This window comes from Myotis nattereri (genome assembly GCF_964212035.1).
Source record: "Myotis nattereri genome assembly, chromosome: 16".
NCBI classification, from domain to species: domain Eukaryota; kingdom Metazoa; phylum Chordata; class Mammalia; order Chiroptera; family Vespertilionidae; genus Myotis; species Myotis nattereri.
The window spans coordinates 16,079,324-16,093,278 of NC_138091.1; the positions used below are offsets into that span (position 1 = coordinate 16,079,324).

Sequence of the window (13,955 nt, forward strand, 5' to 3'; positions counted from 1 at the left end):
ATGTAAGGTTTTAATCCCATCATCACTTTGTAGATTATTAGCTAAGAAATTAAGTTACTGTCTGAGATTAATTTGCTCAAAATCAAATAGCATTGATTTGTTATTTCTTCCCACAAATTATTGAAAACACATTTTTTCTTTCTTCCTCAAATGTGAAAATCAGTTGACGTCTTTACTATTGATCTTTTTTTCTTGACGTAAAACCTAGTTGACTGATACAAAGAAGAAAGTAGACGATGACTTGGGAACAATTGAAAGTTTGGAAGAAGCCAAAAAGAAGCTTCTGAAAGACGGGGAGGCGCTGAGCCAGCGCCTGGAGGAAAAGGCACTGGCCTACGACAAGCTGGAGAAGACCAAGAACCGCCTGCAGCAGGAGCTGGACGATCTGATGGTGGACCTGGACCACCAGCGCCAGATCGTCTCCAACTTGGAGAAGAAGCAGAAGAAGTTTGACCAGGTGGGTTCTTGCTCTGCGTCCGTCTCTCTGACTCCAGAGCCAGTGCCACTGGCCTTTCCTCCGGGCAGAGCTCTCGGTCCTATTTTAGTTTAAAATAATGTTTTCCTATTGGGAAGCAAGATACACTTACAGCAAAACTGGAAAAAGCGGAAAAGGAAAAAAGGGAACACCCATAATCTTGCAGCAGTGTTCTCAGCAATAGGTCAGACATGAGGGGTCCACGTTGCTTTTGAACTTGTTTTTAACCTTTCCCGATGCCATTCCGTGTAGTTGCTGGCAGAAGAGAAGAACATCTCTGCTCGCTACGCGGAAGAGCGGGACCGCGCGGAAGCGGAGGCCAGAGAGAAGGAAACCAAAGCCCTGTCCCTGGCCCGAGCCCTGGAGGAGGCCCTGGAGGCCAAGGAGGAGTTCGAGAGGCAGAACAAGCAGCTCCGAGCAGACATGGAAGACCTGATGAGCTCCAAGGACGACGTGGGCAAGAACGTGAGTGTCCCTGGGCTGGTCCCGTCACGGGGAGCAGGCAGCTCCTTGGAGGGCCGGGGGGGCCTGGGAGGGCCTGGCCCATGGCTAAGCACGAGGCTAGAGTCTTCTGGAACCAACTGCCAGGTTTCCTGCCGCCTGCTCCTGGTGTGGCGTTCCTGTAGCCGCACCTGCGGGTGGTGGAGGCTTGTTGATTCTTGTCCCTTTCACGGGCCCTCCCGCCCGGACCTGCTTCTGGCGGCCCTTTCACTGGAGGGGCTCACGGCTCCTGAGTGAGCAGGTGGTTGCCAAGCACGAGGGCCGCTCGGAGGGAGGCATGTGGGACCCCTCCGCCCGGAGCGGGGCCTGGAGAGGAGCGAGGTGGGCTTCCCAGGGAGCCCCGTGTCTTCCCTGAAGACTTCAGGTGCACCGGGGACGCGCTCACAGTGGGAGTCTCGGGGAACTGTTTCTCCTCCCCGCACCACCTCGCCCACAGGAGCCGCGCTGGATCCTATCCCCCCCGCACGCCCCCGCCCCGCCCCCCAGTGTCCCCCCCATGCCCCCCCCGCCCCCCAGTGTACAATGTGAGGAGAGTCAGCGAGCCTGGGCCCAGGACGAGGCTTTCCCACCAGCGTCCGTCTGCCCAGCAGAAGCCAGAACCTCTCTCAGCCTAAGCTTCCTCACCTGTCAAATGCACAGCACCTTTGCCCGGATGAGTGAAGCGACTGCAGGTGCTTCGCAAAGCACCGTCCTCTACAGTCTCCTTTCCATGGGACACGGGCTCCCGGCCACAGCGGAAGGGCGGGAGACTGCCCACCTCTCTCCCGGGTCTCCGACAGCCTCGTGCCCAGGGACCAACCAGCCCGTGGACCAGGAGAGGCACCTGGGGTAGGAAGGGCTGGTCAGTGAGGCGTGGAGAGGGCTCCACAGTGACTCCCTTTCCTTGCTCCACATTCGCTTGCTCTAGAGCAGTGGTTCTCCACCTTCTGGCCCTTTAAATACCGTTCCTCATGTTGGGACCCAACCATAAAATTATTTTCGTTGCTACTTCATAACTGTAATGTGGCTACTGTTATGAATCGTCATGTAAATATCTGATATGCAGGATGGTCTTAGGCGACCCCTGTGAAAGGGTCGTTCGACCGCCAAAGGGGTCGCGACCCACAGGTTGAGAACCGCTGATCTAGAGTAACTGACGGTCACACATTTATTCCCAAAACATTTCTGTTGAGCCTGTGACGGGCCAGACGCTGCTGAGACGAGGCCCCGTGGTGCAGTCTCCTCACCTGCCCCCGAGAGCGGCACAGCACGGACCCAAGGCGGGCGGCAGCACCTGCGCTTGCCGGTCTGAGGGGAAAGCCCGTCAGAGAAGGGCGGCCTCTGTCGGTGCCCTGCCTCAGGCCTCACCCCCCTCAGATTCACAAGTTCCCACGTGTGCGTTTTCGTACCAATGACCTTCCCCAGCAGGAGAGCTGTAGGGCCGAGTCCAGACACTGCGAAGGCAGGCGCTCTGCATTGTTCTTCGGCTTTAAAGACCTCTCAGCGTCCAGGTCGTCAGAGAATCAAGTGCTGGTTACCGAGCACGTGTGAGCAGAGGCGTCAGTGCTGTCTGTCCCTCACATGGCAGCCTGGACGGGACTGGCAGCAGCCCAGAGGGGAAGGGAGGGGTCGCGGGGGCCGGAAGCTGGCCCGGTGCCTGCCGTCCACCACGCTGGGGCCTGTAAGCAGGACGCACTGGCCATGCTGCACCCCCGCTGGGGGTCAGCTCTCGATGCCGCCTGTGGTTTGGGTCCGTGGTCGGCAAACTGGCCCCTTGAGCGTGGCTCCTCCTAAGCCTTAGGAGGACCCTAATTAAGTTAATAACAATGTACCTACCTATATGGTTTAAGTTTAAAAAATGTGGCTCTCAAAAGAAATTTCAGTTGTTGTACTGTTGATATTTGGCTCTGTTGACTAATGAGTTTGCCGACCACTGGGTTAGGTTCATGAACTTGAAAAATCCAAGCGGGCCCTGGAGCAGCAGGTGGAAGAAATGAGGACCCAGCTGGAAGAGCTGGAGGACGAGCTGCAGGCAACGGAGGACGCCAAGCTGCGCCTGGAGGTCAACATGCAGGCCATGAAGGCCCAGTTCGAGCGGGACTTGCAGACCAGGGACGAGCAGAATGAAGAGAAAAAGCGGCTGCTGATTAAGCAGGTGGGTGGGCGTACGGCCATCCTCTCGTTAGAGCACGTTCACGAGTCAAATCATCAGGTTTATTCTTTACATTTAATGTAAGTAAATTCCTGGTCTCAGGCAGTATCGGTGCTGCTTACAAGGCATAATCATCGATAGAAAAGCCCTCAGTGAAATCTCTGGGGAATATGGTGTAAATTCATGTTCTGTGGATCTTAAAGGTACGGGTGAGGAAAGAATCTAAACGTACTGACAGGTGGTTCAGCTTATTGCTTACATTCCAATCACGTGTCCTCAGTAAACCACTCTCTAAAGGAGAAAAAAGATATTTATATTTTTGTAACTAAAATAGTGGTTAGGCACTCATGATTTATGTTCTTTTTAAAATGTACATTAAATTTCTAAAAATTTACTTTAAAAAAATTTTGTGAATATTGTGACACTCCCTTGGAGTTCATGGAATCAGTTCTTAGATATTTAAGTGGTTTATTTTCATTCCACTAATTTTATTACATTAGTCACTTATTGATAACAAATTAGCTCAGATTTAGTGGCTTAAGACAACACTTGTTACAGCCTCTGTAGGTGGGGAATTCTGGACTCAGCGGGTGCTTTGCCTGGGGGCCTGGTGGGCTGGGGGATCCTGTCCAACAGGCTCACCCCCGTGGTATTGGCCCGAGACCTCAGCACCTGGAACCTGGGCCTCCCCACGGGCTGCTTGAGTGTCTGTCCCTGGAGGGAACTCCAAGAAATGGTCCTGTCTTTCCATTTTGTTGCATCACCTGGAACATGAACTTGGGATCAGGGACGCAGCCCTGGTAGGTGCCTTGTAGCAGTCGGTGGAAATGGTGTGTGCCAGGTGGTGTTTTGTAAAGATCTGTGAACAAGATGCCACTACTGTGGCTTCCTGTTAATAACAGTAACTGCTTGGGGGCGGGGGACCTGTGCAGTCACCAGAGCCCTGTATGGCGCCAGGCTGCCTGTCCTTTGTGCCAGGGTCCGGGGCCTGACCGGCACACGGTGCTGTCTCTTAGGTGCGGGAGCTCGAGGCAGAGCTGGAGGACGAGCGGAAGCAGCGCGCGCTTGCTGTTGCTTCAAAGAAGAAAATGGAAATAGACTTGAAGGACCTTGAATCTCAAATTGAGGCTGCAAACAAGGCTCGGGATGAAGTCATCAAGCAGCTTCGTAAACTTCAGGTATGTGCAGCCAACCAGAGGTCTTCGATGGTGTCGTCCTGCCCGGGAGGAAGGCCTGTGCGACTCCCAGCCTGACATCTTACCGCCAAGAGCCGTCACCTTGGCTGTGGGGGTGCAGCAGCCCCAAAGGTGGCACGTCGCACTCAGCACTCAGCGAGCTTGGGCAGAGCCAGGGTGGGGTCAACAGGTGGAGCACCCACCAGTAGGAATGCTCTTCGGGCTCTGAACAGCTTCTGTTGGCGCTTCGCCAACGGGGCCACGGGGCCACGGGGCCACGGAGCCACCAGAGCGGAAGGTGGTGTTGACTCCCCTCCTGGGTGCCGTGAGCGTTGGTCATCGTTTCAGTCTGGTTCAGTCATCGCTTGTGCTGGTGTCACCATCACATGACAAACCTGGTGCGGGCAGGAGGGGACGGTCCCTCCTATACGCAGGCACTTCTTGGGGGGTATTTGTTGGACAAAAAGCTTTAGAAAACCTCCTTCCCTTTGACCTTGGTGATTCCACATCTTGAAAATGTGTTCTAATAAAATATACAGATGAGAAGGAATGTTCATATACCAAGGTCACAGCTAAAATGTTCCTGATAGCAAAACTGGAAACAACCTACATGTCGGTGGACTGACAGCCGCTTAAATGCTGGAGATGTGTGCGCAGTGATAGCAGGGCCTACGTGAGCAAAGGAAGATACTGGGTAGGGCAGTTGAGTTTATAATCCTGCACGTGTGTGTAGATGTTTGCATATAGTCGTGTAGATACACATACTTAGAGAATTTAGAAGGAAAAGTCATCCCTGGATAATATTATATCTATGAAACCACTGCCTGACCCAAGGTCATGTTTTCTCCCAAGAGTTTTAAACCTTACTCTTTTAAACTCCATTTTGAGTTAATTATCATGTGGTTTTATATATAAACTCACCTTTATTTATTTGGATTTGGATATCTAGTTGTCCCAGAACCATCTGTGTAATAGACTATTCTTTCCCTCATTGAATTAATTCTATTCCACTGATCTATGTGTCTGTCCTTATGCAAATACTAATAGTCTTGACTACCGTAACTTTGTAAAGTGTAATTTCTCCAACTTTGTCCTTCTTTTTCAAGATTGTTTAGCTATCCAGGTTTTTTGCAATTCCATATGAATTTTAGGATCAACTTGTCAATTTCTGCGAGAGAGAAAAAAAAAGGCCAGCTCGGGTTCTGATATTGTGTCCACTTGATGGATCAGTTTGGAAGCATTACTGTCTTAACAGTATTGTCTTCCAGTCCATGAACATGGCCATCTTCCCGTTTATTTACCTATTCTTTACCTTTTCTCAATGATGGTGTATAGTTTTTGGTGTATTGGCCTTATTACTTATTTAGCTAAATTGGTGCCTAATATTTTATTCATTTTGATGCTATTTTAAGTATAATCATTTTCTTAATTTTTCGAATGTTTATAATTAGTGTACAGAAATAAAATTGACTTTTGTGTATTGATCTGTATTCTACAACCTTCCTGGACTTATTTGTTCCAGTGGGTTTTTTTTTAATGAATTCCTTAAGATTTATTGTACACAAGATCTAGTTTTATTTCTTCCTTTCCAATCTGGATGTCTTGAGTAACTTTTTCTTGGCCTAACTGCTTTGACTAGACTCTCCATTACGATGTTAAACAGAAGTGGCAACGTCAGATATCCCTGTCTTGCTGCTGCTTTTAGGTGGAAAGCATTCAGTCTTTGACCATTAAGTATCGTATTATCATAATAGCTGTCAGTTTTTCCCTCATTGAATTAATTCTATTCCCTTGATCTATATGTCTGTCTTTATGCAAATACTGTAGTTTTGATTGCTGTAGCTTTGTGAATTTTGAAATCTGGAAGTGTGACTTCTCCATCTTTGTCCTTCTTTTTCATGACATATAGTTCTATGGGAGAGAATAATCAATGAGAGAAAGACCAGTCTTTCTAACAAATAGTTCTGGGACAACTGGATGGATGGCCTTTCTCAACGTTGAGGAAATTTCTTTCTATTCAGCTTACTGTTTTTATAATGAAAAGGGTGTTAGATTTTGTCAAGTACAACTTCCGAATTTTGAGATGATTATATGATTATATTAATTCTTTTTCGTTATCAAGCCAACCTTGCATTGCTCATATGTATCTCAGTTGGATGGTGGGATATAGTGGTGTATAAATTATATGTATGTTTTTTTATATGTTGATGGATATTATTTTGTTGAAGATTTTTGCATATATACTCATAAGGGCTATTGGTCTGAATGTTTTGTGATAGCTTTGTCATTTCTATATACTTTTATTTTTTAATGAATGTATATTACTTTCATAATCTGGGAAAAAAACTGTTTAAAGACAAAGAATGAAAACTGCCCAAACCTGCTTCCTATTTATCTTTAGGCTCAGATGAAGGATTACCAGCGTGAGTTAGAAGAAGCTCGTGCCTCCAGGGATGAGATTTTTGCTCAATCCAAAGAGAGTGAAAAGAAATTAAAGAGTCTAGAAGCGGAAATCCTTCAATTGCAGGAGGTTTGTTTGCTTATTCATCCATTTGTTCAACAAATATTTGTCCTTGCAATTCTCTGAGAGCAGATAACTATCTTAATGTCGCCGTAGCCGTGTGTAATCTCTCTGTCCATTTTTACTATGTGACTGGACCATCTATTGCTTTAGTTCAGTAAAGTGGTCAGCCTGATGCTGTTCGTATATCCCTCTACCTGGCTGGAGGCAGAGGAGCTGACTAGTAGCTTTTCCAGTCTTGTCTCCTGAGTAAGAAACAGGAGTGACGTGTACTTAGTGCTGGCAAGCACCAGGACCACGGAGCTGAACTCTGACCTCAGTGATAGAAGATGGCCTTGTGTGTACAGAAGCGCTGTGTGAGGTGGTTTCATTGAATCTCTAAGTGAATCATCTTGTAATCCAACAAGTTACCAAGAACAAGTAAATGCGGAGTTGAGCTTGCAAGAAAGAAAGGGCACTAACTCCCAAGGTGTCAGAAAAGTAGAAGGAAAATCCGTAAGTAAACACTGAGCAGATCCTGAGATTACCAGAGAGTCAGCTTCCAGGCTAATCCTTCTTGGTTTCTATTCTGTTCATTTTTGCTCGTGCCTTTATTTCCTTTGGATTTTCTCTTGAGTTGGGCACTCAGTGATTCCCAAGCTTCCCTCTTGTCTAGTATGTTCATGGGACACTGTCAATTCCCCTCAGGGTAGTTTTCACTGTATCCTTCCTATTTGTCATTTAAATGCCAAATTTTTCTAATTTCTACGGTTTCTCTATCCCGTGAATAGTTTAAAAGTGCGGTTCAAATTTCCAAATGTATGGCATTTATTTTTTCTTCGTTGGTTTCTAGTTTTATGGTTAGAGAACACAGTCGAGCAGCTCTAGGGCCATGTGTGCTTAAAGAGGAAGTGGATTCGTCACTGAAGCAGCATGTCAGGACCTATGTACGTCGTCATGTAGTTGACCAGTGATGCCATCCCCAGAGGTGATGGGCTCTGGGAGCCTGTGTCCTGTAGGGCGCCTGGCATGGCCTGTGTCCACACACCCTGCAGGCCAGCGCTCTGTGTCTTCAAAGCTGCAGGTCTGCAGACCTTCAGACAAGGGCTCACTACCTCGCGGAGGGGACTGACTGGAAAGCTAGGCTGTCCTCCCGTCTGTTTCTGTTTTTCCTTACCTCCGTCACCTTTGTTCATTAGGTTACAGGCCCTCGGGGCCTCCCCCTCCTCCCAGGGGCCCCTCCCGTCTGTCGCACACCCAGCCAGTGGTCGGGAAGGAGCCCTTGCCGGGCCCAGGAAACTCGACTGCAGAGGCCAGATGGCAGAGCCGCGCTTGCAGTGTGTTCGACAGAGGCCTTCGGTCCGGCCCTGCGTTCCACCTGCTGCTGTCACAGCTGGACGCATGCCTGCCCCACGTGCTGGCTGTGCGCTGGAGCCAGGCCTTTGGGGCCTGCATCCTGTGCTCTAAGTAGACGCAGGTGCCCGTGCACAGCACAGAGGAGCCCACAGGCATCCTGAGATGTGCTCCTCCAAACACAGCACCATGTGGAGGGGCGGCTGGTGGGAAGCAGCTCTGGGCAGGGAGGGGCAGGACCCTGAGTGTCTCCTGTTGGCCAACCTTGAGGCTTTGGGCAAGGCCCTTCATCGACGGCCTCGGTTTCCTCCATAAAATAAGGGCGCTGTGCATCTCAGATTCTGAGACTGTGATCTTGATCTTGACCCAGGGGGGTGAGAAATGCACACGGGCACCTGCCTGGGGGAGATCCGCTCCCCAAGGAAAGTGCGAAAGCTGCCATCGGGCAGCTCTTCCTCCAGAGGCGGCAGGCACCGGCGTCCCCTTGCCCTGCCCAGTTCTCCGAGGCCCTGCAGAGCCCAGGAGCCTGACGGCCAGGGCTCCCATCTCCTCAAGGAAGAGGCCCTACACACCACCCAGGCCCTGCCTTGAGCTGAGGTCAGACCCACCCTTCCCAGGGGGCTGTGCTCACTGTACTGCACCAGCACCTTGTTCTCCGGTCTGTCTGGGTAGTGTGCTTTACGTCCACACTGTACTCCTTGTCTGTGCAACAGATACTTCACGACCATGAATTGCCGTAGTCCTGGGTTTGCATAAAGCTTCGCTCAGTTCATGTTTAAGAAACACCAGCTTTCTCAGGAGGGCAGGAACATAGCCATCCCTGACACTGGGGCAGCCACGCCCTTACAGAGACTAGGCCTTCCCTCTGTGGGCACCTGTGTGTCCGGATGGTGACACAGCACAGCACCTGGCTGACCTGCACCCGAATACTCCCTCAACAAGCCTTCCAGTGTTATCCCTCAAATCTAAGTGCAGTTTCAGGCACACACAGATGCCTGAGCTAGGTGGCTGCAGCCTGCGGGCTTCATCAGATTTCACATTTGACGAAACAGTAACAGCCAGAGCTTAAATCCTATCTGACTTCATTTAGGAACTTGCCTCGTCCGAGCGAGCCCGCCGACATGCTGAGCAAGAAAGAGACGAGCTGGCGGATGAGATCGCGAACAGCGCCTCTGGCAAGTGAGTCTCCTGCAGCAGTGGGAGGGGTAGCCTCTGGAAATGAGTGGCGGCCCCTGGTTCTCTTGGCACCTGGGCCTGCTGCACCGAGAAGGCCGTGGCGGGGTCCGGCAATCAGGGGTCAGTAGTTGGTTTGGTCAAATTCTGGAAAGACGAGCACAAGATGCTCCAGGCAGGTCCCACTGTGCCAGTCATGCCCACAGGTGAGGAGGAAGTACATTCAGAATGAACCCGGTTCCGCAGACTGTACGGCCTCGCAATGCAATCTTCACTCTTAAATTCATTAGGTTTGGCAAGTAGGTTCCTTTGACTTACCTTTTTTTGAATGAGTTTTCATTGAAAGATCTTTTTTTTCCAATTAGGACGTCGCTTTCTCTATTTAATTACCGTCTGCGGGCTCATCACGGTCAGTTCCTAGCGTGCCGTGAGGGGGAGTTAGCGTTTTACCTCAATGCTCCGGGCAACCAGTAGAGTGTAAAGTAGAAGTGCCAGTCTTTGTGCCCTTTGAAAGCTGCTGGCTGTGGAGAACAGAGGGAGGGGCAGCGGGGAGGCCACGGGGAGGCTCCCATGGTCCAAGTGAGAGGGGAGGGGGCCTGGAGGGGGCAGGCGTAGGGCACAAGTGAGTGGTGTCTGGAAGTGTGATCAGCAGGACTTGACAGGTGCTGGACGGGTGCAGGGGAGAGAAAAGTCGAGTGGTGCTGTTTGTCGCCTCCAGGTGGGAGGAGGAGCCCTCTGCGCAGGCCCGGGACACGGGGCTGGCGTTGAGCTGTCCGCCTCCTTGCCCCACAGGTCTGCTCTGCTGGATGAGAAGCGGCGCCTGGAGGCACGAATCGCACAGCTCGAGGAGGAGCTGGAGGAGGAGCAGAGCAACATGGAGCTGCTCAACGACCGCTTCCGCAAGACCACGCTCCAGGTGGCTCAGGCGGCAGCCCGTCCGTCACCTGGGAGGGGCCGTGCTGCCCGTCTGGCACGAGTGACTAAACCGTCTCTCGTCTCCAGGTGGACACACTGAATGCAGAGCTGGCGGCTGAGCGCAGTGCTGCCCAGAAGAGCGACAATGCGCGCCAGCAGCTGGAGCGGCAGAACAAGGAGCTGAAGGCCAAGCTGCAGGAGCTAGAGGGCGCTGTCAAGTCCAAGTTTAAGGCCACCATCTCGGCCCTGGAAGCCAAGATTGGGCAGCTGGAGGAGCAGCTTGAGCAGGAGGCCAAGTAAGAGGTTTTTGATGCACTAAACCAGGGGTCCTCAAACTACGGCCCGCGGGCCACATGCAAATACAAATACTGTATTTGTTCCCGTTTTGTTTTTTTATTTCAAAATAAGGTATGTGCAGTGTGCATAGGAATTTGTTCATAGTTTTTTTTAAACTATAGTCTGGCCCTCCAACGGTCTGAGGGACAGTGAACTGCCCCCTGTTTAAAAAGTTTGAGGACCCCTGCAACTAAACCAAAACTCACTGCATCTCTGCGGGCCAGGGCCAGGTCCAGCCTGCAGCCAGGCACTTGCCCTAGAGGGAGTCCCTGTGGCAGGGGAGGTGGCAAGGATACATGTCATCAGAGAGAGAGAGAGAAAGAGAGATGGTGTGAGCCTCCAGGAAGGCTGGGCTCACCTGTCAGCTCTGCCAGGATTCAGCTGGTCAGACTGTGCCAGGATTTTCTAGGTGCCAGAGTTTAATCCTTCCAGCTAACTCCATCACGGTCCATTTCTGTATAACATTTGTCCAGGAACAAATGGACTTTTTCTGTTTGTTGGGGAAAGGTCAAAAAGTCTAAAATTCAGGACTCAGACCAGACATGATTCAGAAGCACTGACACGCGGCCTTATTCAGACTCATAGGAGCTTTAATAGGAGAAACATACACCAAGAGTCACAGGTTCAAGAGGCCCACATTTCCCAGGCACCTTTACTGCTGGACATAGTGCATCTCTGAGCTCCCGCACGCTGTTGTCAATGGGGTTCACCCAGTAAGCTCGCTCTCCTTCCTAAGGAACAGTGTAGGCCTGTCTAGAAACATGGTGATTTGCCTTCTAACTAAACTAAAGGGTGAGTGTGGGCGGTCCCCTCCCCCATTAGCTGCCATAGACCTGAGCATCACAATGGGTCTTTGTTCTGGTCTCCAGGCTAAGAAGTTAGGTGATTAGAATAACCAACCAAGGTTTTTGTCTTCAAAAAGTCCGCACTCCATATGGCAGGTAGCTTGTGTGTAATGTTTGATCTTTAGGAGATCCCTCAATTAATGCCTGCACGTGAAGGAATACTCTTTATCTACCTGTGTTAGAATACGTTATTATGGCCCCTCATGACCAGAAGGGAAAAACTTCTGGGCCGTATTATCATAATTTATTCTCATCAGAGAGGCCCTGGAAAACACTCCCAACATTTGTCATCTTCCAGAGAAAAGGGACTTTAAAAATTATTTCCTCAATTCGAACTATCATGTCAAGAATTACAAAGGCTAATTAATGGTTGATCATCTTCACAGGGAACGAGCAGCAGCCAACAAACTGGTCCGACGAACGGAGAAGAAACTGAAAGAAATCTTCATGCAGGTTGAAGATGAGCGTCGACATGCAGATCAGTATAAAGAACAGGTAAGGGAAGAAGGTGGGCCAGGATGAAATGTCTTCCATCTTAGAAATGCTTTACAAGGAGACAATGCAAAAGAGCCACGTGTTACCATTTGGTGACTAAATTAAGAACATGCTCTCTGAGGCCCTGGTTGGGTTAGCACAGTTGGTTAGAGCATCGTCCTGATACACCAAGGTTGCGAGTTCGATCTCGTCAGAGCACATACAAAAACAACTGATGAGTCCATAATAAGTAGAACAAGTCAATGTTTCTCTCTTTGCAAATAAAAGAAAAATTGAAAAAAGAAAATGCTGCCGTAGCCAGTTTGGCTGAGTGGATAGAGTGTTGGCCTACAGACTGAAGGGTCCTGGGTTCGATTCCGGTCAAGGGCACATGCCCAGGCTGCGGGCTCGATCCCCAGTAGGGGCTGTGCAGGAGGCAGCCAATCAATGATTCTCTCATCATTGATGTTTCTCTCCCCCTCTCCTTTCTTCTCTGATATCAATAAAAATATTTTTTAATGCTATTTTAAACTCTTAAATGCTCATATTTTAACACACACATGCTGTTCCTGCCAGGCACTCCTGGGTGCTGGGGACACAGGTAACTAAGACTCCGTCCCCACCCCTCGGGGCTCCCCCAGCACCAGAAATACAGAGGAGGGGCAGGTGAGAGCACACTGCAGGTGAGGGCATTGAAGTGTGAGGCCGATTTCCTCCGCGGGGTGCACGCTTCATGAGTGCAGCGATCTCTGCCTCGCTGTCAGTCTCCCTCCCCAGCATCTCAGATGCCTAGAGTAGTTCCCGGGCGGTGTCAGCTGAAGGGGGGTGGATGCAGAATAGAAAGCAGAGAGAAACAAATGTACTGCATGCAGGACCTGAATGGTTTTCCTTGTCTGCTTCCAGGCATCTTTTTTTTTTTAAGTATCAGGAGAATCTAATAAGACTACGGCCAGGTCTGCATAGACAATAGCCTAGGTAGCTGAGGTGGACGGAGATGATTCTGCCGCCTTTGGCCCCAACCCCCCTCCCTTTTCTTCCCCTGCTCATGAGGCACCCAGCCTTCCCTTCCTACCCCCGCCCTCAGCATAGAGCACGGGGCATTTCTGGGTGGGCGTGAGCTGCACGAGTGTGACCACGTCAGGTCTTCATGTGAGGCTTTGAACTTGAAACACCCGTATTGAAAGGAGGCATAAACATGGATGTACCACCTCCTGGGGTTAGAGACTCACGTTGCTGGCTCTCCCATAGGTTTAATACCTTATGTGAAGATACTACACTCATTTTCTGTTAAAATCTCGTGGAGAAAATAGGGGTTTAAGTTTTTAGAGATTTCCTTTCACGTAGTTTGCTCTGTACACACTGGCTTTGCTGACAATGGCAGGTCACGTGGCTGGCGGGCACTCAGGATGCGGTGGGACTGTATCTGGACTCGCCAGTTTGGTTTGACTTGATTCATGTCACTTCCCCAAGATGGAGAAGGCCAATGCCAGGATGAAGCAGCTTAAACGGCAGCTGGAGGAAGCGGAAGAAGAAGCTACACGTGCCAATGCATCTCGGCGTAAACTCCAGCGGGAACTGGATGATGCCACCGAGGCCAACGAGGGGCTGAGCCGCGAGGTCAGCACCCTGAAGAACCGGCTGAGGTGAGCGACTGAGGGGCTCAGAGGCGCTGGGTCTCGTGGAGTCTGTGGCCAAAGCTCCCAAAACAGCCGGATCTCTAGGCTTGGGGCTTGATTGTTCTGGTTTCCTTAGTTCATGGAGTTACTCGTTCTTGCTCTGAAGTTTATCCACTCGGGATTTCTGACCTCTCGTAGTCCTTCCTTAGGAGAACAGGAGGAACAGCCCCCACCCACCCACCCACACAGACACACACACAGACAGACAGACACACCAAGCTGGGACAAGGTCGCATCCATCCATGTCCCAACATCCATGTGAGGAAAGGTCCCAGCCTCTTCTCCCAGGGCCTGGCACCATCAGCCCCTCCCCGTCCTCACCCCCACCAGGGAGAGGCCCGAATATGAGCACTGAACTTCCTCCCCCAGAGGAGCAGGCTGGCCCATGGCCAAACTGATGT

The 13,955-nt window shown here is 50.5% G+C and overlaps 2 protein-coding genes across 3 annotated transcripts in view; one reads left to right on the forward strand and one right to left on the reverse strand.

The window, feature by feature from the left end:
* MYH10 (myosin heavy chain 10) overlaps positions 1 to 13,955 on the forward strand; it is a 144,213-nt gene that overhangs the window by 128,060 nt on the left and 2,198 nt on the right. The window contains exons 32-41 of the mRNA XM_081109002.1: positions 209 to 457; positions 728 to 940; positions 2,898 to 3,110; positions 4,124 to 4,285; positions 6,684 to 6,812; positions 9,226 to 9,314; positions 10,101 to 10,224; positions 10,311 to 10,519; positions 11,791 to 11,899; positions 13,349 to 13,521. Of these exons, the coding sequence (XP_080965128.1) occupies positions 209 to 457; positions 728 to 940; positions 2,898 to 3,110; positions 4,124 to 4,285; positions 6,684 to 6,812; positions 9,226 to 9,314; positions 10,101 to 10,224; positions 10,311 to 10,519; positions 11,791 to 11,899; positions 13,349 to 13,521 (1,670 nt within the window). The remainder of the gene's footprint in view (positions 1 to 208; positions 458 to 727; positions 941 to 2,897; positions 3,111 to 4,123; positions 4,286 to 6,683; positions 6,813 to 9,225; positions 9,315 to 10,100; positions 10,225 to 10,310; positions 10,520 to 11,790; positions 11,900 to 13,348; positions 13,522 to 13,955) is intronic.
* The window catches only part of NDEL1 (nudE neurodevelopment protein 1 like 1), a 55,396-nt gene continuing 50,674 nt past the window's right edge, over positions 9,234 to 13,955 (reverse strand). Inside the window, exon 10 of one of the 2 annotated variants that reach the window (XM_081109005.1) lies at positions 9,234 to 9,455. In XM_081109005.1, coding sequence (XP_080965131.1) covers positions 9,433 to 9,455 — 23 coding nt within the window. In that variant the 3' untranslated portion in view covers positions 9,234 to 9,432. Of the gene's footprint in view, positions 9,456 to 11,129; positions 11,949 to 13,955 lie in introns of those variants that run through there. The other variant, XM_081109004.1, reaches the window with a different exon arrangement.